Genomic DNA, 27187 nt, shown 5'->3' on the forward strand with positions numbered 1-27187 from the left:
AGTAATTATTGTATTGTGATCTGTTTACTGGAGTCACAAAATTATGCTGGTTCCCAGGATACTCTATTTGTATGTCGGTGTTGAAAAAGTATAGCTGTTAATAAGGTGCTCGCCAACCATCATATATGGTGTTCTGAGTCCTCATTAGACATTGTGTCTGTCCCTAGGTGTGGCAGAGTATGAAAGGGACAGAGTATGAACAGGTCATAATGATGCTCTGAATTAAACGCGTATGCATAGCTATAATATGATTAATGAAAATATCCAGATTCCAGATTCTGACCCAAAGCCGATGGAAACTGTTGGGAGTATTAAACAGTGAGAACCTGGACCGTACAGGAGTATAGACACCAATTCAGCAAAGCATCCCTTCACTGTGATTTAAATTTGTAATTCAGTAAAACAATGTGCTACATGCACTTTCTTAAACTTAATTACAAATGTAAGCTTCCCACAGAATCAGCATAGCACAATACAGGATTGAATCTCTGCATGATGCTGAGATTTAGTTTTGAGCTATATATCAGCAAAATCTAAGAAGAAATAGCTCTCTTGTTTTATAATGAGCTAAACCGAAGAAAGTATGTGTATATGTATTTCTTTATTTATTTATTTAGAATGTTTTGATGTCACTTGAACAAAGTGAAGCTTAATATCCACTTTCATTCTTGGAAATAATATACTGTTTCAGAGGTCCCCATCTTTTTACTTCTTAGCATTTGCAATATGTGGTTTGGTCACAGCGTCTTCCTGGAATAAAAAAGAAAACAAGAAAACAAAGTAAATTCCAGATATGGGTTGCTGCTGAAACTGTTGATTTTATTTTATTTGTTTATTTTTAATGTAAACAACAAATATGTTATTCTCTCATAGAAATAGAATATTTTTTTAAATCAAAATTTGAGGGAGTAAATTATACTTTCTTTGAATTAATGAAGCCATTTTTATCCTGTGATCTTGCTGCGTTTGCCTCCCTGCACCTGCACAGTTAATAATGCCTTTATGTAGCACCCTCCACGTTGTGAATTCTTGTTTATGATTTTTCTTTCAAAAATATGGTACTCTAAGAGCATTCTCACTGTGCCAGTCATCAGACACAGGACTCCGAACGCTAACAGGCTGATCCAGAAGGCCTTGAACCTTCTCAGAGGGGTTTATAACAATACTTGTAATGTTGCTCCTCTGTGTATATTTGCACAGACTAAAATGCTGCGACTCCCCTGCATCAGATTCTGTGAATTGTTGTATAAAATAAAAACGGTGTAATTCATCGATTCAAGTCAAAACCATACAAGGAGGCCACATATCTGTGATTTTCTTTCAATTAAAATATATTTTAAATTTACATTTGTTATTTACCTCTGTGTTCTTCCACATCCATCTGCACATGTGCAAAACCAAACCTCTTCAATTCATTTTTCCTTACTGTCTTTTAAGAAGTATTCCTTAAAAATATTGGAGAAACTATTCTTTTTGTCTCTGACAGCACGGTCAGGAACAAAGCTCACTTCCCCGGCCAACTGCAGGAACGGAAAGCATTCGGTGCAACCATCACACTTGCTTTCATTTTCTATCATGGGGCAGCAAGCGGATATGTTGCTAATGCATTTTATTCTCTGAAGACAGAGAAAGGAGTTCAGAGGATAATTGTTACCTTATTACGTCCTTCAAAAGGAATTTCTGGCACGTGCTATTATGATTTATGATTTAATAAATCACACAAACAGAGAAAAGGATGTTTCCAGTAATTCACAGGGTATAGTAAATGTATGTATGTAAAGCCCTGTTGCAACATTTAAATCTGTAATAACAAAAAAAATTTGTGGCAATAATACTGCTGTTAAACATAATCAATTACCAACTTTTTTGAGAAATCATGGGTTTTTATAAAATGTATTAATGTTTTTGTATGCAGTCATAGCTGTATCTTATCATATATCTGGTGCTTTATTGTGGACTCGATCAAAAATGGAAGCATTTCCCAAATGTCCCTAATGCGTTCTTTCCCAAAGCATCCTTATTGTCCGTCTTCAAATCTCATGCTTAAACAATGGAGTGAGAGGAGCCTTTGTGGGTGCGTTGTTGGTGTTATGCTCCGGTTTATTGTGTGTGATGGTTCTCTCCCTGTGCAGTTCAGGAGGGTTCCTGTTTGCCACCCTTTTATTTAATGTGTATATCAAGCCATAGAGAAGGTTTAGTAAAGTGACATTGATTGAAGTGTTTTCAATATGTCGAAACTCAGCTTTATAACTCTCGGCTGATTTAGCTTGAGCAGTTGATTGCATTATTCAGTGTTTGTGGGAGACTGGGGCATGGTTGAGAGCATGCTGAGCAAAAGTCAATCCAGACAAGATAGGAGTAATGCTGGGGTCGTTAGAGGAAACACCCAGAGGCTACGGCAAGAGAATCATCAGTCCTTCCGGCTGAGGGATGTAGTTCCATTCCAGGCTGTAGCTGCAACAGCAGATAAGAGCTGGGAGCCTACACCCCTTTTATTTTCTGAATGCAGGCCTTGCTAAGAGTATCCACGCTTTAGATTTCAAGGTTAACCTACTGCCAATGCATGCTATATGGGACTACGTCTTAAATCTATCCAAATGCTGTCAGTGGTGACAAACTACACAGCCTGAACCCTGCAAAGTGCCTCATTGGGGAATTAAAAATGCACCCAGCCTGTACTGGCTGTTTTGGTACACTGGGATGGAGGGGAAGGAGACGCTGGCAGTTCCTCTGGTCGCTGTTGTTGCATATGCTGGGAGCTCTTGCCCCAGGGTGATCTGTAGCAGAGTCTCTTAACTCCAGCACAAACTTGAAGAGCTTGTTTTTCCTCCTTAACTTCGCAAGAATTGAGGAAAGGGTGAATATTGGGTTCCCAGTTGCTACTGTTTTTTTTATTATTCTGTTTATGTTGCTGCCAAGAGCAGTGTTCTCGGAAGGTCAGTTGATTGCTGCTGTTGTGTAGGAGGTATATTTTAAAGACAGCTGGGAGTACCTGGAATACGTGGTTTCACATGAAGGTAACGCAGCTCTCAAACACATAAATAAACAGATCTTATTTTCCTATATTCTGGGTATATTTAAACGTGAATGAATTTCTCTGCTTACGTTTATGGACTTTTTCGTTTGATAGCCGGAAAAGTTTTGTGCCATTAGGGAGAGCAGAATATTGGAGTCCATCTCCGAATTTTTGGAGTAAGCATTTTGGAGCATCACATTTTTTTAATGGCTATACTTTTGTCATTTCTCATTCCAGGCTAAAAATCTGCATTTATCTTGGGCTAAAATTGAACCAATCTATCAGCCAGAAAAATTCATAAGTGAATATTATGATTATTTTTTTCTAGAAACAGAAAGTATAACCTGGAAATGCAAACTTAATCTTCACTTTACAATAAAACTGTATGTATCCAAATACTACTTTTCTTTTTTTTTTTTTTTTTTTACTTGAGCAACTTTACTCTCTTAATATCATTTGCATTTTCCTTTCCATTCTAACCCTGTGATGGAGAAGGCTCTAAAAGTATATGAAAGAGAGGGTAAGAATATATTCGAGAGTAAAGTATTAAAACTATAAACCAAAGAACATCAATCTTGCAACTTGTTTCTTGTGCCCTGTTCTTCAATACTGAAAATGATGCTTTGCTACTGTTACAAAAATTGTTCTGTGTGTTGGGAGTTGCATACCTGTAGATACATAAGCTGCGTGTTGTGCATTTCATTGCTTCTGGGATGTTTTTTTTGCTTCTTTCATTCTTCCCTTAGTCTAATTTAAAAAATTAGTAGCAGAAAGTGCAAGGATTGAGTGAGGTGTAAGTTACCAAAAGATAACAGTTTCTATGCAGAGAGACTGACAGATTTCAAGCTCTGCTAAGAATCTGTCTGACGGTCCAATTCATGCAGTGGAGAGACTTGCTTCTGTGTCAGACATCCTCCATGTGTAGCTTGCTTCAATTACATTCAAGGGTTCACATTCCTACCATGCCTCTTCCTTATGTGTTTTCCTTATCTTTTTAAAGTCTCTTGTCGGCCAGCCATTTCTGCTCTTAAATGTGCTTTTGTCACCAGCAGTGGACCCTCCGTACTTTTTTTTTTTGCAGGATGCACTGGACTGTTTCCCGTTTCTGATGTAGATGCTGGAACACAACATCACCTGTATTCCGGCTTTTCTATGTATAAAACAAGAGTTCACAGTGTGCTAGCTGGTATTCAAAAGCACGACATTAGTGCCTGTTTCAAAATAAAGCAACTTAATAGCATAATTTAGGATGTATTATTTGCATTCAGCCTGCATGTTTTCAGTGAAGTGTCTTGATATAGCTAAGCTCTCATGGACAGAAACATTAAGTGCAACAAAGAAAAACATTTTTTTTTTTTTGAAGTAATGGAAATGAGAGTTGTTTATTTTAAGAGATCTTATGTAAACGTAACTGGGGGAGGGAAAGCAAACCAGCATTTCTAACCAATCCATGCCTGCACACATGTATCTCTTCTGGCTGGAGCTTTCCCCTTTGGTGCCATTAGCATTTTCATTTCAAAAAACGACAGTCTGCAGTGGAAGCAGTAAAAATGTTCAACCTGTGGTTTAAATTATTGATTTTTTTGAATATTGAAGTTGTATTTCAAATGGGTTTTGTTCAAGTTACTTCTGGGTAGAGGGTTCCAGAGGTAATTTGATATCTAAAAGCCTGTGTATTTCAAAGCCATTTCACTCTTTCGAGTTCCTTCAGCTGATCAGCTGATTGGGTGAAATACCTTGTTGTCTTCTGAATTGCAGGCAATAGATAAACTGCAGCTCAAGGTTAGCATGTAGGCTAGCATACAATGCTCTTGGTGATTTATTATGTGTACTCAGTGTCCAATCAACTGACAAAAATAGCTCATTTATTTTTAATGCGGTAACTTATCTTCACTTAAAAAAGAAAAAAATCTTTTGCGATGCTGGTATTCACAATTTAGATGGGGGAACTCTGCTATCTGTATCTCTAGGTAAGGATGCGTAATTAAAATCAGGTGAGTTCATGGTATAGAATCCAGTACGTGTAAACAAAAAGTAGATGCATATGTCTTCACAAACAATTCATGTTATATTACTACAGGGCAGAATGGCTGCAGTGAGAGAGAAGTCACTTTTAAAGTACTGCAGTACAAGCAGCACTCATGTTTATATATGAGTACTTTCACAAAGGGCTGGGTTGTTGATGGGTGTATACATACAATGTGTAGGAAGTTAGCCATTCTCAGCATTCTTCTATTCACAGGAAAAAAAAAGTAAAAATGATATTACTTTAATAAGGCTCAGATCTGGCAGTGAAGTTGTATTGGAATGCATATTGGAGTTCGTGGGAACTGTGAAAATGAAATTAATTGCAGGAATGGGCCTGGTTAAGAAGTGTTATTATCACTGGGGGTGCTAAATATCATAGAATAATGGGATGATTCAGATTTAAAACAGACAGTTTTTTTCCCTTAAGGAGGCCATGGGTTAAAGAGTACCAAAATAAAATATTGTCTTGCTAAAGTATGAATTATGCAAATTCAAAATTATGCAACTTATTTTGCAAATATGCATATATAGTGCATATATGTTTATATAAAATTCAAAGATATGAAGATAAGTCATAAGAGATGTGTGGCATAAAGAGCTTACATAATGTCCGATTGGATTCCCTCCTACAATAACTCTAGTTTCTGCAATTGTAGTTTAAGAATTTGTCCAAAACTTTGTTGATATTCTTGGGATACTGCACTTTTGCATTGTAGTTTACAAAATGCTGTTTAAATACCATGAGGATTAAAGTTTCTGCTGTATCACTGTGTGCATAAAATGGTCTTATCCTTGCTGTTCTAGATGTGCAGCAAAGAAGCCTGCCCTGCTCTGTACTGGCTGCACAAACCAACGTTAGCTAGGGGAAAATTAAGATAAGCAGAGATGTAAAAAACCAGTTTCTTACTGCTTCCAAAAGCAGAAACCTGCAATCCGTACCTGCCTATGTACATTCTTGTTTTGCACATCAGAGAAGTGAGCATTGGCGATACCATACAGATTAGTCTCCGTGCCCGGAGATGCAGCTTGGGGCTGAGAAGAGCGGATCGGTCATTTATGGCTGTCGGGAGGGACGATGGGTCTCGCTGCTGCGGAGCTCTCCTTGGTCCTGAAGCAAACTTGGCTCCACTGCTCTCGGCGTGACACTGCTCCTGCGCTCTGGCATGTGTCGGCAGCAGGTATATCCTGTTCCTCAGTGAGGTCTTGCAGTGAGCTGTGCTTTAAAACTCCGAAGTTCTGTGGTAGGAAAAAGGATGGGAAGACATTCCCTATGTCCAATTTATCACTAATATAATTATCCCTAATCAAGGATTTCTTGTGGGGCAAAAAAAAACATGTTTCTCCTTGTACAACTTTATGCATGGCTTTTTACGTTTAACATCAGAAGGCTTTTGAATCCCTGTCCCAGCTTTAAATCAATATTCTATTGGAATAAACGAAGAGCCTTCAGGTCTCTCTAGCTGAGGACAGATTTATTATTATTATTCCAGTTTTGAGCATGCATAAGCCTTTTGTAGCATGTCTCAGCTGGCTCTGCCATTAATAGTGCCAGAGATCTAGCAACCGCCGTCGTATGCTTTCTTACACCCCTGTGGCAGTAGTAGTGGGAACGTTTACCATAGATTCCCCAAATGAAACCCTAACTCAATTGTAGTCTCTAACAACCACCTTCCTATTGATTTCAAGGGGAATGGACTTCACGTCTACCCTATCTACATGCGCCTGCTAGATTCTCTGATGAGCATATTTACTTAACTGACAGACCTCAGCAGTGACTCCAAAGAGTGCTGGGGTTTGGGACCTATTATACATTTAATGAATCTGGCCAGCTCAGAATAATTTTTTTTTCTCAATGGTAAACAGAAGAATCATCTTGCTACGAATTTCCATGTATCATGGCTACTTTCAGTTCTCACAAGAAGATTTTAATGAACTTTGCTTTTTTTGCTTTATTAAATTTGTGCTTTATGCCCCACAGGTCTGATTTTTAAAAGCCAATAGAATGCATCATTTTTCCTGGGCATTAACAAAAAAAAAAAAAAGCAATGATTAACCTACTGATATGAAAACTTCAGATGAACCCGGAGGAAAACCAGACTTGAGATTGGGGCCTCTGTGTCTGCCACAAGCGCATGGGAATCAAAGCTCGTCCCTTGGCATAAAAATTCTATGTATACTTCAGCACTTCTCGACATGGATTCCTGTCTGTTAGAGAAGTTAAAACATGTGCAAACACTGAATGTTTATTTATTAAGAGCTCAGTCTGGAAAACTAGAATCAGCCCAACAGGCTGGAAATCTCTGCTTTGAGGCTCTTGAGAGGAAAAAGTGATCTCCCTCTAGATTATGGAGCCTCTGTGTGTTGCCTCTTGTGATGGCTGATGAACGAACACACAGTGTTCTCAGAGACTGATGGCAGATCCAGACGTGCTGGCTCTACCCTTCCTGAGTGCAGCCCACCTAGGATCTGCATTCCCAAAGACCCTCCCCGGGGTGTATACCTGATGCCCCAAGCTCAGTCTCAGCTTTCTTACCACAGCTGTACTGCATCCTCATCAATCATAACATGTTAGCAGAGTTTGTTCCAGGATACAGGGGGTCAGGAAAAACCTGATAGTCATTACAAAAATGGATATACAATAAACTATTGGGATGATAGTTTAATTTGAGAAGATTTAAGATACCTTGCAAGCTGATTCATAGGAAAGGAATTTCAAAAGAGTTTTGTCAATTATCTGGGTCTTGTTATTTAGTTTAAGTCTATTCTGATACCATTTCAACTACTTTTGTCTATGAAAATGCATGCAGTACTCCTATGTGTGTTCCCATTCTGGTAGCCAATAGAAAGAGGAAAAGACTAGTTTTATTTAATGTATTTTAAAGTAGATTAGGCCTCTAGCAAAAATCAAAATCTATTTTAAAGGTCCTGTCTAAAATTTACTGCTGAATTAAAATTGATTTGAATCTTTTACAAGATGTTAAAGTGCTGAGTTAAAATTCGTAGGGGCTGATATTTTAATGGTTTGTTTTTCTACACAATTATGTTATCCAGACCTATGTATAATCAGGCTCCGAGAATGGTAGATGGCTCAGCCTTGCAATCCCTGCTCATGAAGTGTTGGCTTCAGTAGGACCTTTGCATGGAAAAAGATAACAAGAGTATGTTCAAAACAAAGTTAACATTTAAGAGATCAGGTCATCAAAGTAGAAGCATTATGGATATATTATCATTGGAATATAAAACAAAATACTCCCCTTCCGCCTTCCCTGTACCCCTTTATCTACAACTTGAAATTGTTTAGTGCTACTTAGAGAATTGATACTTTGCAAATTATAGTACTAGCTATTTAAATACCTTCCCAAATAGAATCAGTATAATTTCCTTTAATTTCTCACCCCTAAATATACACAAATGCTAACCAATGTTTATAGTATTTAAGCATTCTTAATCCTAATGGAAAAAGAAAAAGCTGCAGGTAAGTACAAGACATACCGCAATATTTGCAATTCATCCCCAGCAGAAAATTTAAATACTTGCTTCAAGGGAGTCATGTGATTCTCCTAATTACTTAATCCAGCAATAAAAATGTTTTGGATTATACATAAATTTAAATATAAATTTGGTGTTCTGTACCTTCCCAATGTTGATTCTTTGTGCAAGAATTTTAATAACTCTTTAAATGGGATTGTAGTTAAAAGATTTTTTTTCTTGGTTATTGAAGAAATCATATTTTTCTGCCCTTAAAGGATAGCATCTATTCTCCCCTCCTCCTAGGAGAATATAATAGTCTTGATTTACTTATAGCAATCTGGAGGAAAATATTTTAGTGATGGTTCCCAATTTACTAATGGAGTTTTACAAAACAGCCTCTAGGAACAGCTAGAAATACATTGATTATATGGCTTCCCTATGAGAAAACAGTAATTAAAATTATACCACAGATTCTATCAGGACATGTTAATATTTAATTAGGCAATAAGTGATCTTGGTACAGGTGTCCAGAGTTGTTGACAGGAGCTTTGTTAATCCGTGTAGCACTGTCTCTTAAATAAATAGTTACCTCCTTGCTTTTTTCACGTGTGAAGTTACATGCTTAATTAGCAGACATTAGAATTCCTGTGTTGGAGCTTTTGTTTGTTTGTTCAATTTCTGTGTCCATACATTGAGTGCAAAATCCTAGATATTGCGGGTTTTAAAGAACCCATTTTCTCATTGTTTGCTGTTTCTGTCAGGGATTTTGTTAGAATTATGAGATTACCTGCAATTCTCTCCCATTTTTTATCTAGAGGAGCTCGTTTTCTGTCATTATGTACCTTGGCTTTTGGTTCATCCCTTTAGGAACCTGCCACTACTGATGCTGTCCCACTGCCTTCTTACAATATTTTGTTTATCAATTTATCAACAGTATTAGAGAAAAAAACCATTGAGTTGTCTCTAACAATGATGTTTGAAAAACTATGTTAATCTTGCCTCCTCTTAAAGCACAAGAAGAGAATCCGTTTGCTTTCTCCTTATAAGCACAACTCCTTTAGTGACTCTCCTAAAGTTGCTGCTGCGAACATGTCATGTAATTCTTCCTTCTCTTTCCTGACTCTTACCTATTTTTTTTAATTGGATCTTATCTATGTTGGTTCCTGTCTTGTTTTCTTAGATTCATACTTTTAAATTGCCTTTTCCTTCGCATTTCATGGCACCATTCAATAGTGCTTGTCTAGAATGCAGTCTTAAGAATTGCTGCTCCTTTATTTGATCAGTTAAGTACATTTCACAAGTTTTCATCACTGATTTGATGATGATATTCCCTGACAACTGAAAATGGACTAATATTTTTAGATGTCTGTAAAAGAAGTCATCTCTTAAGGCAAGCCAAGTTGTTATGATCTAAATCCACTGGAGTCCCAAGGGGGTAAGCATTATAAACTGGACTAGTATATTTTAATTATTGTGCATAAATTTTCCACCTTTGTGAATGTACACGGGTCCTTAGAAGCCATGCCACAGAAATTTTACTTTAGGATACAGATCAAAAGCTGCAATCCATGTAGATATTTTATTTATCCACATACTCCTATTTTATTCCATTCTGTTCCCCTCACATCATCAGCATTGCAACGTTTTGGTTGCAGTGGAGTAATAGAATCCAGTTTCATCATGTTGATCACTTGTGAGCATCTGCTCTGGGTTATTATCCAAAACTGCCTTGTCAATATTTTAGAGAACATAAGTGAGTTACAGATTACAAAGCTTAGGGTTTTCGATGAGGCTCATCAGGTACTTCATCCAAACTCCACAAATAGTGCTTTATTGGTGCAAAAATATAACTTTTAGGAGAGTAAAACTGATTTTTTACACAGGTTCAAGACATTCTATCCTAGTACCCCAGGAATTATCTGTGCTGTTACGATATAGCATTTTTTTTCGTTGTAGATAGTCTCAAGCATCTCACTTCATATCGTCTGAAGCAGTGATTTCTGAAAGATCAGGTTTCTTAGTAGATCCCAGTACACTTCATATAGTACAATGAATAGCTTCGTGTCTATTCCTGGAGCTGAGGTAATTTAAAGTTCTAAAGATGGTGCTTTTTTTTGGCATTTTGAACTCTGTGCTTCAATCAAAATGGCAGGGTTGACCATCCGCTGCTTTCTTCATCAGTGACTGTTTTTTATGGGGTTGTCTCCTGATAGGTGCAGAGCACAGTCCAGAAAAAAATGCTGCACTTTGAAGGCTCTGGTAGCTTAATTAAACCAAAAACTAAAAACCTTCAGACAAACCAACATTTGTGCCAAGGAATAATTAGAATTATTTTTTATTTTTTTTTGGTTGGAAATTGTATCATTTGTGAAAAAGTTGTGGATAGAAAATTTCTAGAGAGTTTGTAACTAGATGTTCTTACTTTGTGTTTTCTGCCATGCTTTATTGTTATTTCTAATTTTATTTGTTAGCTGTAGAATATCTTTTTTCTTCTGCTACAGCTTATATGCTATTTGTTTCAAACACTGGGAAAGTTTGCTCTTGGGGTAAAGAAATTATATTGTTTCTAAAAAAAAAAAAGAAAACCCAACAAAAATTCCCCACAGCCAAAGCCTAAGGAACCTGCTGATCAGCTTTAGATTTCTTTCTCACAGAACTCTTGGATGTTTAAACATGATTTTCTGTTCTTCTGGCCCCTCTTCGAAAATGAATGAACTGAACATTTTTCTCATCGGTCAGCTAAAGCCAACCATTCATTGATTAGGTAGTTTACTGTATGAAAACCCTGAGATCTAAGAATCCTACGCTGCCAAAACAGATCCAAATGTGAATGTCTGAACACAGATACAACTTTCCTCAAGAACTGTTAAGTCTACTTCTCTCTTCTGTGGGTATAGTTTTTGACCACAATGCAGTTTGACAGCAGAAATTTAATCATGTCCTACTGCTTACACCTTTATCAGAAAACTGATAAAATGTGTCCTCACACTAACATTAGCAAGAAATTTTTCAAATGTCCTTCACATTTTTTTTCCTTTCTCTTCTCTCCCTCCCTCGCTTCCCTGTCTCTCCCAGAGAAACTGATATAAAGCTGATGAGAATTTGGATTTGCTTTGAAAGCATCTTTTGTTCAAAGACTAATTTTAACCTTGTGATAAAGATTGCTTTTTGTATTCTGTTGAATGTGATATCCAGTAATTGTTTGTCAAGGCAAAGTGCTGTAGGACATAGTACATTTTAAAAATGATCTTTTGTAATTACAGTACAAATGTCTTTACATTCTAATGTCTAGAAAACAAGGAAAAATGTCAAAATAAGAAAAAACATTAAATGTTTTAATTTTAAAGCATTATGGCTTTGTATTATGAAAAGTTTTTAAGAAAACTGTTCAAGCGAATGTAATTGTAAACAAGGATCAAAACTTCATTTTCATGTAAAATATATAACAACTAGAAAACATATATTTTTACATTTGGTATAAACATTATAGTTACGCTTCCAACTTTTTGTACTTTTACTCATAATTTATATTGCTTTTGTCCTGTATTTTAATCTCCCGGTATGTTATTTTGGGGAGCTTTAGTTTATAAAATTAGAACTTCTAGTCAAACAACCATCATGTATGAGTTAACAAAGGCTGAGGGACCGATGTTGTTTGAAGAAGGACAGCGGACCATTTTTACTTGACTTGCGATGAGGATGGGGCTGTCCCAAGATTATTCTAAGGTAAAGAGAGTAAACAAAAAATCATTTTATACTCTAATCTAGTAAGATTATCTAAAGATCTTGGGATTTTGCTATCTTAATCATAAATCATTGGTTAGATGGCCTACTGTCTGAAAATTGTGTTAGTAAGAACAGTGGTGTGCTGAGCAAGCAGCAGTGATAAAAGCTTAAGTAGAAATTAGGTTCAATGTCTGTAAATTTTGAAGTTTCTCATGGGCTCTCACGGTTAAATCTTAAAGCACTAATGAGACAGTATAGAAAAACATCAAATATGTGGTAACTAAATCTCTAACTTGTCATTTGTCTTTCACACAATATGAGTGCTTCGGCAGATTTTCTCCAAAATCCTGACACATTGCTTTTTCCCTTATGGGGCTGCAGTCTCCTGTGCTAACTTACTGATTTGGAAAGCTAGCTTGCTTGCTGGAGCTGTAGTGTTAAATTGGTTTAATAAACTCAAATGGGATAGTTTAATGTTGTAAAAACACTTATGAGGTAACAGTCTATTTTTTTTTTAAAAATAGCTTGCATAACTCAGCTTACTCAGCCTAGAAATAGAGTAGAATATTAAGGAAGATTTACAAGCACTGTTTTTACTCCAGGCTTAGGGATATAAGATACGTACAGATTTGGGTACTTTCATCTTTGCAAACACACGACAAACAGCCATTAAAGGACAGATAAGAATATTTTTTTAAGTATCCTTTTCGCCTCTATAGCATACTAGATCTTGTGTGTAAAAGCTGAAGAAGTGTAATTTATAAGGAAGAGCAAGGATCTTTTTCAAGATCTGTTCTGTACTAATGGAGAGATCAGAACATTGATGCTTTAAATCACCAATGTTAACAATCCTGGAAAGCTGAAGAAGTAACAGATTTTTAAATTCAGTTCTTATTTTGGTGAGAGAAAATTGAAAAATAATTATTTTACATCATTTTATGATTACATGCTCTCTTGTCTTCAAGAAAAGGAAAGCAATGAAGAGGAAAGAGAGGGCTAGATCTAGACTTCATTCACAAAAACAGTGAAAAATGGAGGTGTCTTTATGGTACTAAATTTCTCATATCTGGTGGTGGAGAGATTAGAGCAGTTTCTGCATGGTGGGATGTTCTGAGATAAGTTTTTCTGTGAAGGTGGTTTCAGTTTTTAAAAAATGCTTCCGTATTCACTGAAGGAAAGAGAAGGGGAGTGTGAGGAAGTGACTTTGCTGAGGTTTTGCACTCATACAAAGAAGAGTAAAGTCTGGCCCAATCCCTCACTAAAATAAAATGCTAAATACAAGTGTTACAAATTCAACAGGCAACATTGTCTGCAACATAACTGTGGTTTGTGCACTTGGAAGGTGCCGATGGCTACGTCAAACCTCCATGGGCAGAAATCATAAGCAAATTTACTTTCCTTGCTCCATAGGCCAGTAAGTCTCACTATATGTTGTAAAAATCCTACTCTAGCAGATAAGGAAATGAGTCGTTAATCTGCATGGTTGTACCGGATGGAATGGTTTTATAGAGGTCCTTGCTGTGCATTTAGCTTCCTGTTAAAAGGAACCTGACAAGCTGAACTGGAAAAAATTCTGAGCTTGAGGAAATTTGGGAGAGTAAGTCAGTGCTTTGGACCTCAGAAGAGGAACCCTACAGAAATGTCACGTGTCTCAGCTGAGGTGGAGGAGAGAAGGTGAGGAACAACTCCGAAAGGACGTATAGGAATGGTGCTGTGTGAAGTGGTATTGTTGCTTCAGGTTTCACTTGCCTTTTGTGGATGGTTAAGACTCCAGAAGGGGTGATACTAGACACAGTCTGGCTAGACAGCTGAGTCACAGAAGAGGCAAATCATCACAAGACCTTGAGTGAGAGTTGGCAGGGAATTACGAGGACATAAGTCTGTGATGCTGTTCGTGTCTATGAGGGTGTGCAACAGCAGTGAGCCAGATTTCCAGAATGCTTTAACAACTGCGATATTAGGCAGAAAAGGGCGATGTCTCCTTCTCCATATTTTTCCATAGGTTGAAAGTGTACATCAAGTTCTACTGTAATTAGCGGAAGCTGTAGGGAAAACTGAATCTTGATGTTGGGGTGTTGATTAAAGCATTTAGAAAATAAGCTCTAAAACATTTCACACAAACTGGATTTTGAAATCTTTACAGCCTTTTCAATACATCTTTGAAAATCTGGGGAAAAGGAGTACATCATAATTTGCTTAAATACCTGCATTTTTCAGCTATTGTGCTTTGTTGTTCAAGGAAAGAAGGTGGTATATTGGACATAGTAGACACTTACATTTAGGCTTTTTTTACATTGCAGTTTACTGTCTACTAACTTTAAGTATGCTGTTTTCAGATACTTGACTAAAATTACCTTAATAAGGTAATACCTCTTCTTCAAAAAGAGGCCAGTGTGGCTGCCATGGTGTTCATATTGACACTTAATAAGTAGTAACCCCGGGAACGCAGAGATGCACACTCCGCTTGGCAAGTATAATGCTCGCCCTCCCTAGAAGAAAGAAAGGTCAACTAAATTAACTTTGTAAAAAGTAGTAATCTGCTCACTGTGTTAAATCTTTTTCTCATATTAATGAAAAGAAACTGACAAAGGTCACTAATTCCTATCTGCTTTCATAAGTTAAAGACGAGAAAAGCTTAATTTGGAGTGTGCAGTGACTTTCATTGACTTTGGGGGCCAATGCTGCAAGGCAAGTTCTCTGCGTCTCATAGAAGCCTCTCGGAGTGAAGAAAACATGTGTTAACACTTGGTATAGTGTGATTAAATGTATTTTTAAAATCCAAAAATCTTATTCAAAACCTTAATTGTGCTGCAGATATTTACATTGCAGAACACCTGTACTTTCAGGAGTGAATACTTGTACAATAGGTTAATACCGTAAGCAACTTTATTATTTCAAGTGCTCATTAAGATACTATTAGCTGTAATATTTGGGGAAAAATGGTAAAAAAATGCTTCAAGCTCTGCAAATCAATAGAAACACATCAGAGCTTTGATAGGAAAAATCATATAGATTTATGCTTCTGGTTCTTTTTACTATGTTTGCGTAATATAACTACATTAATTGAATAGGCATGAGGCTGTGGTATACCTTTTGGGAGACTGTTTTTATACATTCCTGCAACTGACCTCTTTACACATTTTTCTCCAAACTTTTTTTTTAGTTTCTAGGAGCCATGGTTATGAAATAAAAATGTGAACCCAGTTAATGAAGAGCTGTCTTCTTGATGCCCCTAAAACAATAACTCTGAGAGAGAGGTGAATGGCTTGATTCATTTCTACGAGTCATTAACTTCCACGCCCACAGATGACAACGTTAATATTCACAATGTGAATTATTTCTCTGCTGATTAGTTTAGGAGAAACAACACAATGAATGTGCTTATTGCAGGATCTAACACAGTGCTGGACTCCCCTTTGGGTCCTTTAAAATTCAAAATGTCCCTGCTGCCCAAACATAACGGTCTCTCTCTCTCAGCTTAAACAGCCTGGCCGTGTTTTTGCAATACAAAATTCTATGGCAATTGTTAACTGCAAATGTGGACAGTGTGAAGCAAAAACAACTTTTAGAGTGAACAGTAAAGCTTGGGCTGATGGATTCATTTGCACCTTTATTTAAATTGAACTGACTAAAAAGTGCTGAGTGTTTGGGCTTTAAGATGTTGTCTCAGACCTCCCAGCCCATTAGACTTAAGTAGTTTAGAATGCAATGATCTGATTGCAGAGTTCAGAGATTATTAGAGCAAATGGGGCCTGATCAATGCCTGGGGTCTTGCTTTTTTTTTTTTTTTAGTGTGTTGATTAATTAATCAAGAGGAACAGAAATATATGTGTAATGCAAATTAACTCAGTCTCAAGTTACCAGAATACCAGAATTGCTCATAAGCAGGAAAGAGGAATCCAAAAGCAGCAGGATATTGGTGCTTTTATCTGTGTAACACCACTTTCTTAGGTGATGTCCTGGGCTACATGTATTTGAGGGATTGATATTATTGTTTCTGCTGTGCTCTCCTGGGGAAAAGAATCAGCTTTTGAGGCAAAAGAAGAAATTCAGTAACTGAAATATTCATGATTCACAGTTGGTCCTTGATTCTATTTGTTGTCACTGTTTCTCTTCATTTCCATTAACTTCCCCAAACCAAGTTGTTTTGCTGTAATCTAGTACTGAATACAGTTTCCCTAATCCCCAAATCTACATTAATTTGCAAGATTTCCCTACAAAACAAATCAATTTTCTGTGGGCTATTCTGTTTACCTTTGCCAATGATTTTTTTAGTCATTTTTTCCATAGCTGTGTCTTTTAGTGTGCTCAGATATAAGCTTTGTTCTCCTCTAGTTGCTCTTTATTGCAAGTCTTCTATCCTTGGTCTTCAGAGTACACGAAAGCTTTGTGCTATTTTTCCCAAGGGCTGTTTATTGCTTCCATCATGTGGGGAGGTAAGGTACTTGGTACTTGGAGTTTGGGGACATTCTCCTATTCCTGTATGTGGACCTCTACTTTCAACTGCATGCAGGAACCAGACCAACTCATCCGTCAGGTCATCTCTCTTATAGCAGGCAGCTTTTCTTTAGAATCAAAAAAGTTTTCAGGTTCAAACCTTGAAGTACTTCCTGTCAGGCTTCTTACTCCGGTTCCATTTGGCTTTGTATGCACACAGCAATTTTTATTAACATTAAAAGGGTTGTGTGCGTAGCTGGGAAAAAAGGAAAAGCTGGGGTTTCGGGAAAGAAAAGGAGTGATGAATGCCAGCATTTGGCCGGACAATTCCTACAAACAGCGAAAATCAGTATTCGATTAAAACACCAGAAGATGGTCTGTCACAAACCCCGTGGGCTGGAGCACTATGGCTGCTTCAGCTGCTCTGACCTTACCTGCTGTTTTGGAGACAGCAGTAACAATTGGCCAGCCACAAGAATTGCCCATCTTAGTGAAAGAACCTGTGATACCATGTAAAAGTCACTTTTAAGACTGAAGGATGTGAAGTTGGCTAAGCCCCGCTAATAGATCCTTTGCCTAACTCTCTCCCTGTTTAGCTTTCGTAGACGTGGCAGGAGAGTGAAGAGGAAGATGATGGTAAGGCAAGTTCTGTGTAGGTATTTCACACTCATCTCAAAGAAACAATTTTCGTTTCTGTCACTTGTGTGATTTTATTCTGTGTGTACATAGACAGATTCCTTGAATCATCACATAAGTTATAAATTCCATTTTGCTTCCGTGAACTGTGAGTCTCCTTGTGTCTGGGGCTGTCATGTGCTAACAAGAGACAGGAGAGGTGCCAGCGTGTCAGTCGTTACAGAGTCTCTCCATCTAGCTTACTCTGAGCTAGGAGAGGCAAACAAGGAATGGGATCTTAAATAGGAACAGCATATCCCTCTCAGGAGGAATCAAGACAAAGCAGCCAGGTGGTAATGTTTGTATTTCAAAGCCAGGAAGGATTTTTGGAAGCAGAAGCAGCTTGGTCAGGAAACATAAAGCGATGCATGGACACAGCGGAGGGGTCCTGTGACACAGAGGCAGTGGGGAGGCAGTGGAAGGCGCCATTCGAGGGAGCAGCTGTCTGCTGGTGGGGGACGGGAGGGGAAGGTCCCTGAGCACCAAAGAGGATCTCACAAAATCTCAAGGAAAATTCAAGAGTGAGGACATGTAGGCAGAGAGTTGTATGTGTGTTTACTGTTTCATGTGCCTCTGTGTATCTCCTGTGGACATTAAAGTGAAGAGCGGCTGCTTTTGAGACACTTTGCCAAGTCTGTGCGTTACCTGATTCAACTTGGTGGCATCCTGGAGAGATAAATTGTCCCTCAGATGTCAGCTATGACTGAGTCTGGGAAAGAGCGAGTCAAAGCCACAGGGATTCGGTAGCAGTCGCAGGGTCTAAACAGGGTTCTCTGTTCTTAGAAGAGAGAAGAGATTGCCTGGAGACCCACAGCAGATACAAAAACTTCAGAGTGTTTTTGCGTGGAAGCAGACTGAGGCTTTGTGAGCATTCCGCAAGAGATATAATCTAGGCTGTAATATCTCAGTCTTTGAACTCTTACCAGTAGTAAAATGAGAGAGGCTGGAAGAACAACAAAACACGCACGTAGGAAGGTAACAAACAGTACCAGAGGTGGCTCCAAGCATTGTCAGGCATACACACGTACACATGTGTGTACACGTACACACATACAAGATGAAAATCGTACCACGTACGTCTTATCATAATTTGCACTGAACCTAAAAATAATAGTTCCTAGCAACAGACAGGCTGTTAGCTCAGGCTTAGAGCAGTACTACTGGAGCGGCTTTGCTTCTGACTGCTTTGGAGTCAGAAAAGGGAAACTCATAGTCACTTGCAGCATGGTCAAAGTAACTCCCATCTGTTGGAAAATGACCATGTGCACCCCGTGCTTGCAGGAGTAAGGTCAGATTGCCAGCTTCTAAGTCATTGACTTTGCGTGTTTTCTCATGCTGGATGATGTGATAGCACCGTCCTGTCTGTAGGAACAGCTTTCTGGGATGAAGTCAAAGCACAAGCTCCTCTGAGGCAATTCAAAAGGAGTGAAACACTCAAGAGGATAATATGGAGCAAACTGGTGTAAATGGTTCTTCTGCATAAACTGCAATTTTTGTAATTTTTGGGGGGAGTGAGGGAAGTGTTTTGGTTTGCATGCACTCGGAAAATGTTCTGAATTATTTTTTTTCTGAAAATATAACTTAACTGTTGAGAAGGAGGTGAGGGTTTTGTGATGAAGGGAAAATATTATAATAGGAAAATTTGGGATTGTTGTGCTGTCCATGTTCCAGACTTATTAGGCCTGAAAATAGATGAACTGGGGAGATTACTTTGTGGTGATTTCTATATATGTAAATGGACATATAATTATCTATTAGTATAAAATATTAGTACATATTTACTGTATAATAATTAATTCAACTTTGTAAGCAGATGATTACCTCAAATTTACATACAATGTGAAGAAAAGTCCCTTTATCCTCTGTAACTGCAGCATTTGGCAGATTCAGGAATAAATAATCTTTTGTGGCAAGGGTATGCCTTATCAAACATATGCAGATCAGTGCTAATTAATGCTAATTAAGGTTTCCTGTCTATCTAGTTGGAAAAACGTCCAAATGTTATGAAATCCAGTTAGTATGCCTATTACCCTAATTGTTTTATATGGGATGGTTCTTAATTAAAATATGTAAATTGACCTTAATTGCTATATACTAATGGAGGTTCATGTTATCTCACTAAAAATGACAAGATGGTGAGGAGGGGTACTTAAACAAATAATTCTGATACATTTGTAAATAAATGACCTTTACTCAAAATTATTTTTAATTGGAAATTGGCAAAAGGAACATTTTGCCATCTATGTTTCTCTTTAGTTTTAAATAATGTCAGAATTTATGGTTCTTTGTTAATATAGATACGGTGACATTGCAGCTTAATTAAGACTACTAAACAAGTCAACATTTTGCATGTTTACTGTATGTTTCAGAATTGTTTGTTAACCTCATGTTGACCTTCAGAAACATCGTGCTTTATAATACTGATCTTAGTTTGCATGATTTTTGGTTTTATTTTTTTATTCTGGTCTCTTTTAGTCATATCATTTCATTTGTGAACTTTTGCCCACTGGTACACTTTTGCTGGTGACTGGACCTCTTACCCTGACTTTTCATCGGAGAGCCTGGGGGGCAGCACATCACCTGTTAGTGTGGGACATGGAATTTGATTGTCTTTGGGGAGGATAGTTCACATGTATGCAGTTACATGACTGAGACCTACACAGGTTTTTACACAAAGTCTTGTTTGCCCTCTACCCAACACAAAAGCTTTATTTAAATAATGTTTTGTATGGCAGTTTATAGGTGCCCCATATTGGCGTTTTCTTGATAGTTTACTTACCATTTCAAACACACAGCAAACGTTTTTCTCCTCTGATGTAGAGAATCTAATTAGAGAATTTGCTAATTTAGAGAACTGGCCTATAATTGTAGTTTTTACTCATAGTAACAGTACATTTTTAAAACAACTGATATGTTTATGTTATTTCATAGGCATAATTGATATATGTATGCTTCACTTTACAAAACCAATCTGAAAGGTTTCACTGTTTTGCAGGATATTGTGACCAATGTTTCTCCGAGGATTGTGCGTGGAATTACTTCAGGTCCTATGTACGGCCCAGGCCAAGGCTCCTTCCTAAACATTGAACTGATCAGTGAGAAAACAGCAGCGTATTGGTGTAGAAGTATTGCGGAACTGAAGGCTGACTTTCCAAACCATGTAAGTACCACTCAGTCATAAAGATGCAACATACTTAAAATCTCCAGCTTATAGATCTGTGAAAACTCACCTATTTAATATTTATTAAATAGAATGCCAATTGCTTTATTGACATACGAGTATGTTATTAAAAAACAGAAAAGCCCATCCAAATAATCTTTATGACAGAAAATTCTGTGAAATGACTGTTCCACAAACAGACAACTGTCATGATTTTTTAGTTAGGCTGATGTTTACATTCGAATAGATAATACCAAGGGAAAGAGCTGATCCCAGTGTGGACGCTTGTTGGTTCTGCTGTGAATGATTTTGTATTTGAGGTGTTTAAAGATATAACTTAAAATAATAATTTTCATTGTGAATTGAATTTGATTATAAAAAGAATCTTTGTTCTTTTCATTCTTAAGCCAAATGTGAAAGATACTTCTAATATTTTTATAAGCAATTGGCTGCTTTAGGAGAAAAAAAACAATACTGACTTAAAGTTAACTTAACTACAAGGATAGAGTTTTGTTAAAGCCATCTTGCCTATGGGGAATATCTGGCTAGAAGGTGATAATCAAAGTTGGGAGCAATGATGCCAGCTAGCTAGCATAAATGATTTTCAGTTACTGTTCTAGTGAATAAGAACAGCGAGGCACTAAGTAAAATTCACCTCAGTCATTATTTTGAATGGATACAGCTAGAAATCCCAGAGCCTACATATCTTCTGTCTTGAAGTTGTTACCTCCGTGGTTCAGCTATGAAAAAAATAAGTGAATGTTGCTGAATATATTATTGCATGAAGACAATCAGTTGGCTTTTTTTCTTATTCCTGGAGTTTAAATGTGCACATTGGCAAGTATAAAAATGTTTAAACCCATTGTATTGTTAGTAAAAGTTAAATGCTGCATGTTTAGTATCCTACTTCACTATGGATGGACTGTGTGCTGCTTTGCTGAGGTCCCTGTCACTTTATTTACTGTGACTGGGCTTCATAATAGTGAAAGTCTGAACTGAAAGATAATACTAATTCTCTGATTTCGGATTTTAACATTCTGTGACAAAGTCCTGGATATTGCATGCAGGCAGACTGTTGGACATTTCTGCTGTGGGAATGGTCTCCCATTGCAGTCTTCACCAAAAAACTTTCGCAGCATTTCGTGCTTGAGACCAAACCGTTCTCTTCTGTGAGGAAAAGCGCTAGCAACAATTTCAAAGGGAAAATTTGAATTTTCTGAGACCTAGCCACTTGTGTGGGATGAAGAAGTCTCACTCTTCCATAGTTCCCGGGGTGAGCATCTTCTGATCATCCCTCACTATGTGAGTTATTGCTTTGAGAATGTGCATTCAGCTCCTGCACGTTGGCTGTGGCTGCTGCTGTGGCATCTTTGAGGTTGGTAACGCCTGCGTGGGCACGGGAGAAGCAGCACCCAGCAGTAGACCTTGGCTTTGCTCACAAGGATTTTTAAAATCTGCCTGTGAACTCATCTAACAACTGTCATAATTATAATGGTAAATTTGTTGCTAACAGAAAATGGATTTTTGTTCACTGAGTAGAAGTTTCTTGGTGCTTATTTTGAAATATTCTGTATAATTAGAGCTTGCAGATTTTTTTTTTCCCCACCAATTCTTGTTCATTCCTCTAGAAAGCCTTTTTAAACTTGATGGGTTTTGGGGGATTTTATTAAAACCAGAAACAGTTTTTGAGAACTGTTTGGGTGAACTTAATTAACAAGCAAAGAATGACATTTTCTGCTTGAATGAAAGCCAAACAAAGATGAGGACACAAGTAATTACAGTAAAAAACTGCACCTTGTTACAGTAAATATTAAAAACAAATCAAAATTTATACATAAGTACTTTTGCTATGTAATACAAGTAATTTAAGGTAGTGTTTATCTTACAGATGGAAAGGATATGAGCAAAATAGCTACCTCACGACATCATCCTATCTCATGCCATTAGGAAGAAGCGAACGATAACATAAAAAGAGCTAAATTCCCCCAACAAAGCCTAAAATTTAAACTAATTTTTGCAAGAGGTAGTGCAAAAGAGGACCACCAGGCACAGTCCAGTGGATAATGTCACGTAACGGTGACATGTTGCCTCTGTAGATCAGGAACTAGCATCTCCCTTGTGCTGTCTTCACCCTGTAGTGGGTGGCCTCATTCTTTGGCTCTTCTGACTCCTGATTCTTTCTTGTAGCTTGCAATTATCTCTGACTGGCAGTCTTTCTCAGTCTTCTCTTCTATTACCTTCTCCTTCTGACCCTAAATCCACTTCAGGTGGACTAGGGGTAGACTAGGGCAAAACACGCCACCAGCAGAAACTTGCTTCAGTGCCACTGGCAGTGAATTAAATATTTGTGAGGGTCCAAGCAGAAGAGAAGGCAGAAAGAACAAGTATCTGGATTTTGTATGTTTGCTTGTGAAGTATCATCAAAAGCTTTGATGTTTCAATGTGGGACTTGAGTTAATTTAATATTTAATAATTAAGAAATTAGAAGGTATGCACAGTACAGGCCCAAGATGATTTATTTTTTTATTTAAAATCAGATGCTTCTCCGTTAAAATGATTTGCAGTTAAAAATGGGATTGTTTTCCTTCTAGTACTTCTGTCGTCGTCTCAGCAATTTGTCTGAGACCATTTAAAATATATGGTATTATTCTGTGTTGTTTATTGTTAAATTTTCAAAGGATGCAGTTTTAAAAACACCATGTCCACTGCTTTCCTACATACCAAGAAAACAACCTTTCAGTCAGAGAGTTGTGAAAGCGAGAAGAAAATTGATCGGTTTGTATTCGTTGTCATCTTTATACTCTCCCAGATACTGTAGTTTTACTTATATTGGCCTCTCTTTCTGATATCCAAACATCTTCTTTACGTGGTTAACTGAGGTTTTTTTTATGAGAATCTATTAAGTATTTGTATTTACATTTTTCTGTCTTATGGTGACCCATAGCATCTGATACCACAGGATTTGTCATTCTGTTTAATTATTAATCGGGAGAAGATGGATTTTTTTTGTTCTTTAGTAGTAGAGACTGAGAATTTGACAGTGAGAAGAGATGGAACAATTATTTTATTTCTTAGACTTAAATGTAATATTAAAATATTGCTTCTGAATTAGTATAAAGCTGACACCTTATTGGAAAATTTTGCATCTCCACTCCCCCCAAAAAGGTTTTTGTAAAGTGCTATATTAATCTAAGGCTCAAGAAAAAAGTGAAAGAAAAATTTCAATAATCAGAATTTTCAGATTGAAATTTAATTACTACTCGTTTCAGACAAATGACTACTGAAACTATAATCATGGTTTGGTAGTCCGTTCTCTTTACTACCTGCTGTAGAGGGACATTTGGGGCCAAGGCCAATAAAAGCTATTCCCATGTGACAGAAACATTATCTCAACCTCATAATGAGTAATAGGAAAACTCTCCCTTTCTAAGGCCTGCTTAGATTGCTTTGAAATTGCAGAGGGGCGATTTGGAGGTGGGGAGTGAACAACTGGCTGGGTAGGGGCTTAGCTGCTGACCAGGGTCAACCCACCACAGAAAGAAAATGCATGAAGTTGTCAGTTCGTGTTAAAAAGATTAGACCATAATTTGGACATGCAATATTTGAAGTGCTTTAGATAGTGGGGCAAAAGAACTAATGCCATAACATGTCCTACCTTCATAGTTTATTTACCAAGGAGGTACCTGATTATATGGTACCTATATTTCAGCCAAAATGTGGCTGAAAAGATGGCATTTTATAGTATATTCAAGAAAGCAGTTTGCTTAAGAAATATTAAGTTGGCCATGAAGAACTCATGAAGAACTCAATGACTCTGAGTCATTGAGATGGGATCCACTCAAAGGTACTGAGGCAGCTGGAGGAAGTGCTCGCCAAGTCACTTTCCATCATTTATCAGTAGTCCTGGCTAACTCGGGAGGTCACAGTTGACTAGAAGTTAGCAAATATGATGTCCACCTACAGGAAGGGCTGGAAGGAGGATCCAGGGAACTACAGGCCTGTCAGTCTCACCTAGGTACTGGGGAAGGCTATGGAGCAGAACATCCTGAGTGCCATCATGTGTACAACCAGGACAACCAGGTGATCAGGCCCAGTCAGCATGGGTTTATGAAAGGCAGGCCCTGCTGGACTAGCCTGATCTTCTGTGACAAGGTGACCCACTTAGTGGATAAGGGAAAGGCTGTGGATATTGTCTACCTAGACTTTAGTAAAGCCTTTGACGCCATTTCCCACAGCATTCTCCTGGAGAAACTGGCTGCTCACGGCTTGGATGGGTGTACTCTTTGCTGGGTAAAAAACTGGCTGGGTGGCTGGGCCCAAAGAGTGGTGGTGAATGGAGTTAAATCCAATGGGCAGCCAGTCACAAGTGGTGTTCCCCAGGGCTCAGTATTGGGGCCAGCTCTCTTTAATATCTTTATCAATGATCTGGACAAGGGGATCAAGTGCACCCTCTGTAAGTTGCAGACGACACCAAGTTGGGCAGGAGTGTTGATCTGCTTGAGGGTAGGAAGGCTCTACAGAGGGATCTGGACAGGCTGGATCGATGGACCAAGGCCAATGGTATGAGATTCAGCGAGACCAAGTGCCAGGTCCTGTGCTTGGGTCACAACAACCCCATGCAGCACTACAGGCTTGGGGAAGAGTGGCTGGGGAGCTGACTGGTGGAAAAGGACCTGGGGACATTGGTTGACAGCCAGCTGAATATGAGCTGGCAGTGGCCAGGTGTCCAAGAAGGCCAATAGCATCCTGGCTTTTATCAGAAATAGCGTGGTCAGCAGGACTAGGGAAGTGATTGTCCCCTGTACTCAGCAGTCATGAGGCTGCATCTCAAGAACTGTGTTCAGTTTTGGGCCCCTCGCTATAAGAACGACATGGAGATTCTGGAGTGTCCAGAGAAGGGCAACAAAGCTGGTGAAGGGTCTAGAGAAGAAGTCTTATGAGGAGCAGCTGAGGGAACTGGGATTGTTTAGCCTGGAGAAGAGGAGGCTGAGGGGAGACCTTATCACTCTCTACAACTACCTGAAAGGAGGTTTTAACGAGGTGGGGGTCGGTCTCTTCTCCCAAGTAACAGGTGGTACAATGAGACAAAATGGCCTCAAGTTGCACCAGGGGAGGTTTCGATTGGTCAGTAGGAAATATTTCTTCACTGACAGGGTTGTCAAACATTGGAACAGGCTGCCCAGGGAAGTGGTTGAGTCACCATCCCTGGAGGCGTTTAAAAGATGTGTAGATGTAGTGCTGAGGGACATCATTTAGTGGTGCACTGGGCAGTGTTAGGTTAACGGTTGGACTTGATGATCTTAAAGGTCTTTTCCAACCTAAACTATTCTATGGTTTTATATGATCAGGAATGAAAATTGTGCAGGAAAAAAAAATTCACTTTTATTTTAGCAAAAGTCTACAAACTTTAATCAATAGAAAGTGTCTGGGAAAGTTGAAAATAAAATTATAAAGCTTTACAAGAGAACTTACTGCTGAAATTTTATATTCAGATATTTGACATTAGCTACAAGATGGCCATTATCTGTGCTGGGAACTGTGAATACTGGTAGCGGCAGTACATCTTTGTGTGCCAATAAAACAAGGAGCTGTGTGCACAGTGAAGCTGGCAATCGTGAGAATCATTTTTGGTGATTGTGAGGGAATGGCATATATTGGTGGTAGCACTTGCTTCATCAGAAAAAGCATACAAACTGTTGCTGTTCCTCATCAAAACTTTTTGCTTACCATAGCTCAGCCTTCTCATTTGAGTTGGTAAGTCACCTGCTTACACAGAACCCTGTTCGTCCAGTCTCATAAGCATGTCTATATATCTACACTATTTAGCAGCTGGCCAAATATTTTAAGGTTTCATGTTACCCTGAAAGCTCTTTAGCATCTGCACTGGGGAGAACAAGCTTGACAAGAGCAAGCTTTGAAAGTGGTAAAACGCTTCTCTACAGAAAAATGAGAACTGAGGGTTCAGTAAGAAGGTGATGGACACAGTTGCCAGGTAGTCTTTCTCCACCTTCCCAAAAATGTAATTGGTGCCCTAGAGATGATAAAAAAAGTGAGCAAATTCATGAAAAACCTCAATATGATAATTAGTTTGGGTCTGAGCATGTTCAGGAGGTCACAGCAGTACAGATAAAGGACTTTGAAAGAACGCTTAATGAAACAAAATAGATTGCAGGGGAAATGTCATTCCCTACAGGGCTAACAGAAGTCCATCAAAACCAAGCAACTGTCTGAGAAATTTGTACTGCAAGGAAGAACTGGGATCTTGGAAGAAGATGCCAAATTGAATATTTTTCAGTATTGCTATATTAGTATACTGAAGTTTTAAAAGTAAACTTGTTGGCCTCCTAATTGAGCACAAATGAGTTTGGGCTGCTGTATGACTCTAAGGAATGTACACAGGGTACCAGATTGTCAGCAGTGACTCTGATTCTGTGATTCAGATATCAGTGTCGTGACGTGTTGAACTGAGAAACCTCTTCTGCTAGAAACATTAAGTACTTTTGGACCCCCAAACCAAGCTGAAAACTCTTGTCGTCTTAATGTTTGTTCTGCTGCTTGCAGAATGTTGCTGACAGTCTCTCTGACAGTTACTCAGCAGAGATCAGCTTTTCAAGGATGAAACTGTTAAAGATATATTTTTGTTCAACATTTTGTTCAGAATGTCCCAGGAACAC

General features: G+C 38.1%; 1 protein-coding gene across 3 annotated transcripts in view; it reads left to right on the forward strand.

Annotated features, from left to right (window-relative positions):
* The window catches only part of DPYD (dihydropyrimidine dehydrogenase), a 365352-nt gene that overhangs the window by 199012 nt on the left and 139153 nt on the right, over window positions 1-27187 (forward strand). For 2 of the 3 annotated variants that reach the window (XR_012588641.1, XM_074597190.1), the window contains exon 14: window positions 20349-20513. Coding sequence is in view for 2 of the 3 variants with exons in the window: in XM_074597190.1 (XP_074453291.1) it covers window positions 20349-20513 (165 nt within the window). In the remaining variant the exon portion in view is untranslated. Of the gene's footprint in view, window positions 1-17274; window positions 17315-20348; window positions 20514-27187 lie in introns of those variants that run through there. The other variant, XM_074597191.1, reaches the window with a different exon arrangement.

Source organism: Larus michahellis, chromosome 8 (assembly GCF_964199755.1).
Source record: "Larus michahellis chromosome 8, bLarMic1.1, whole genome shotgun sequence".
In the NCBI taxonomy this organism is placed as follows: domain Eukaryota; kingdom Metazoa; phylum Chordata; class Aves; order Charadriiformes; family Laridae; genus Larus; species Larus michahellis.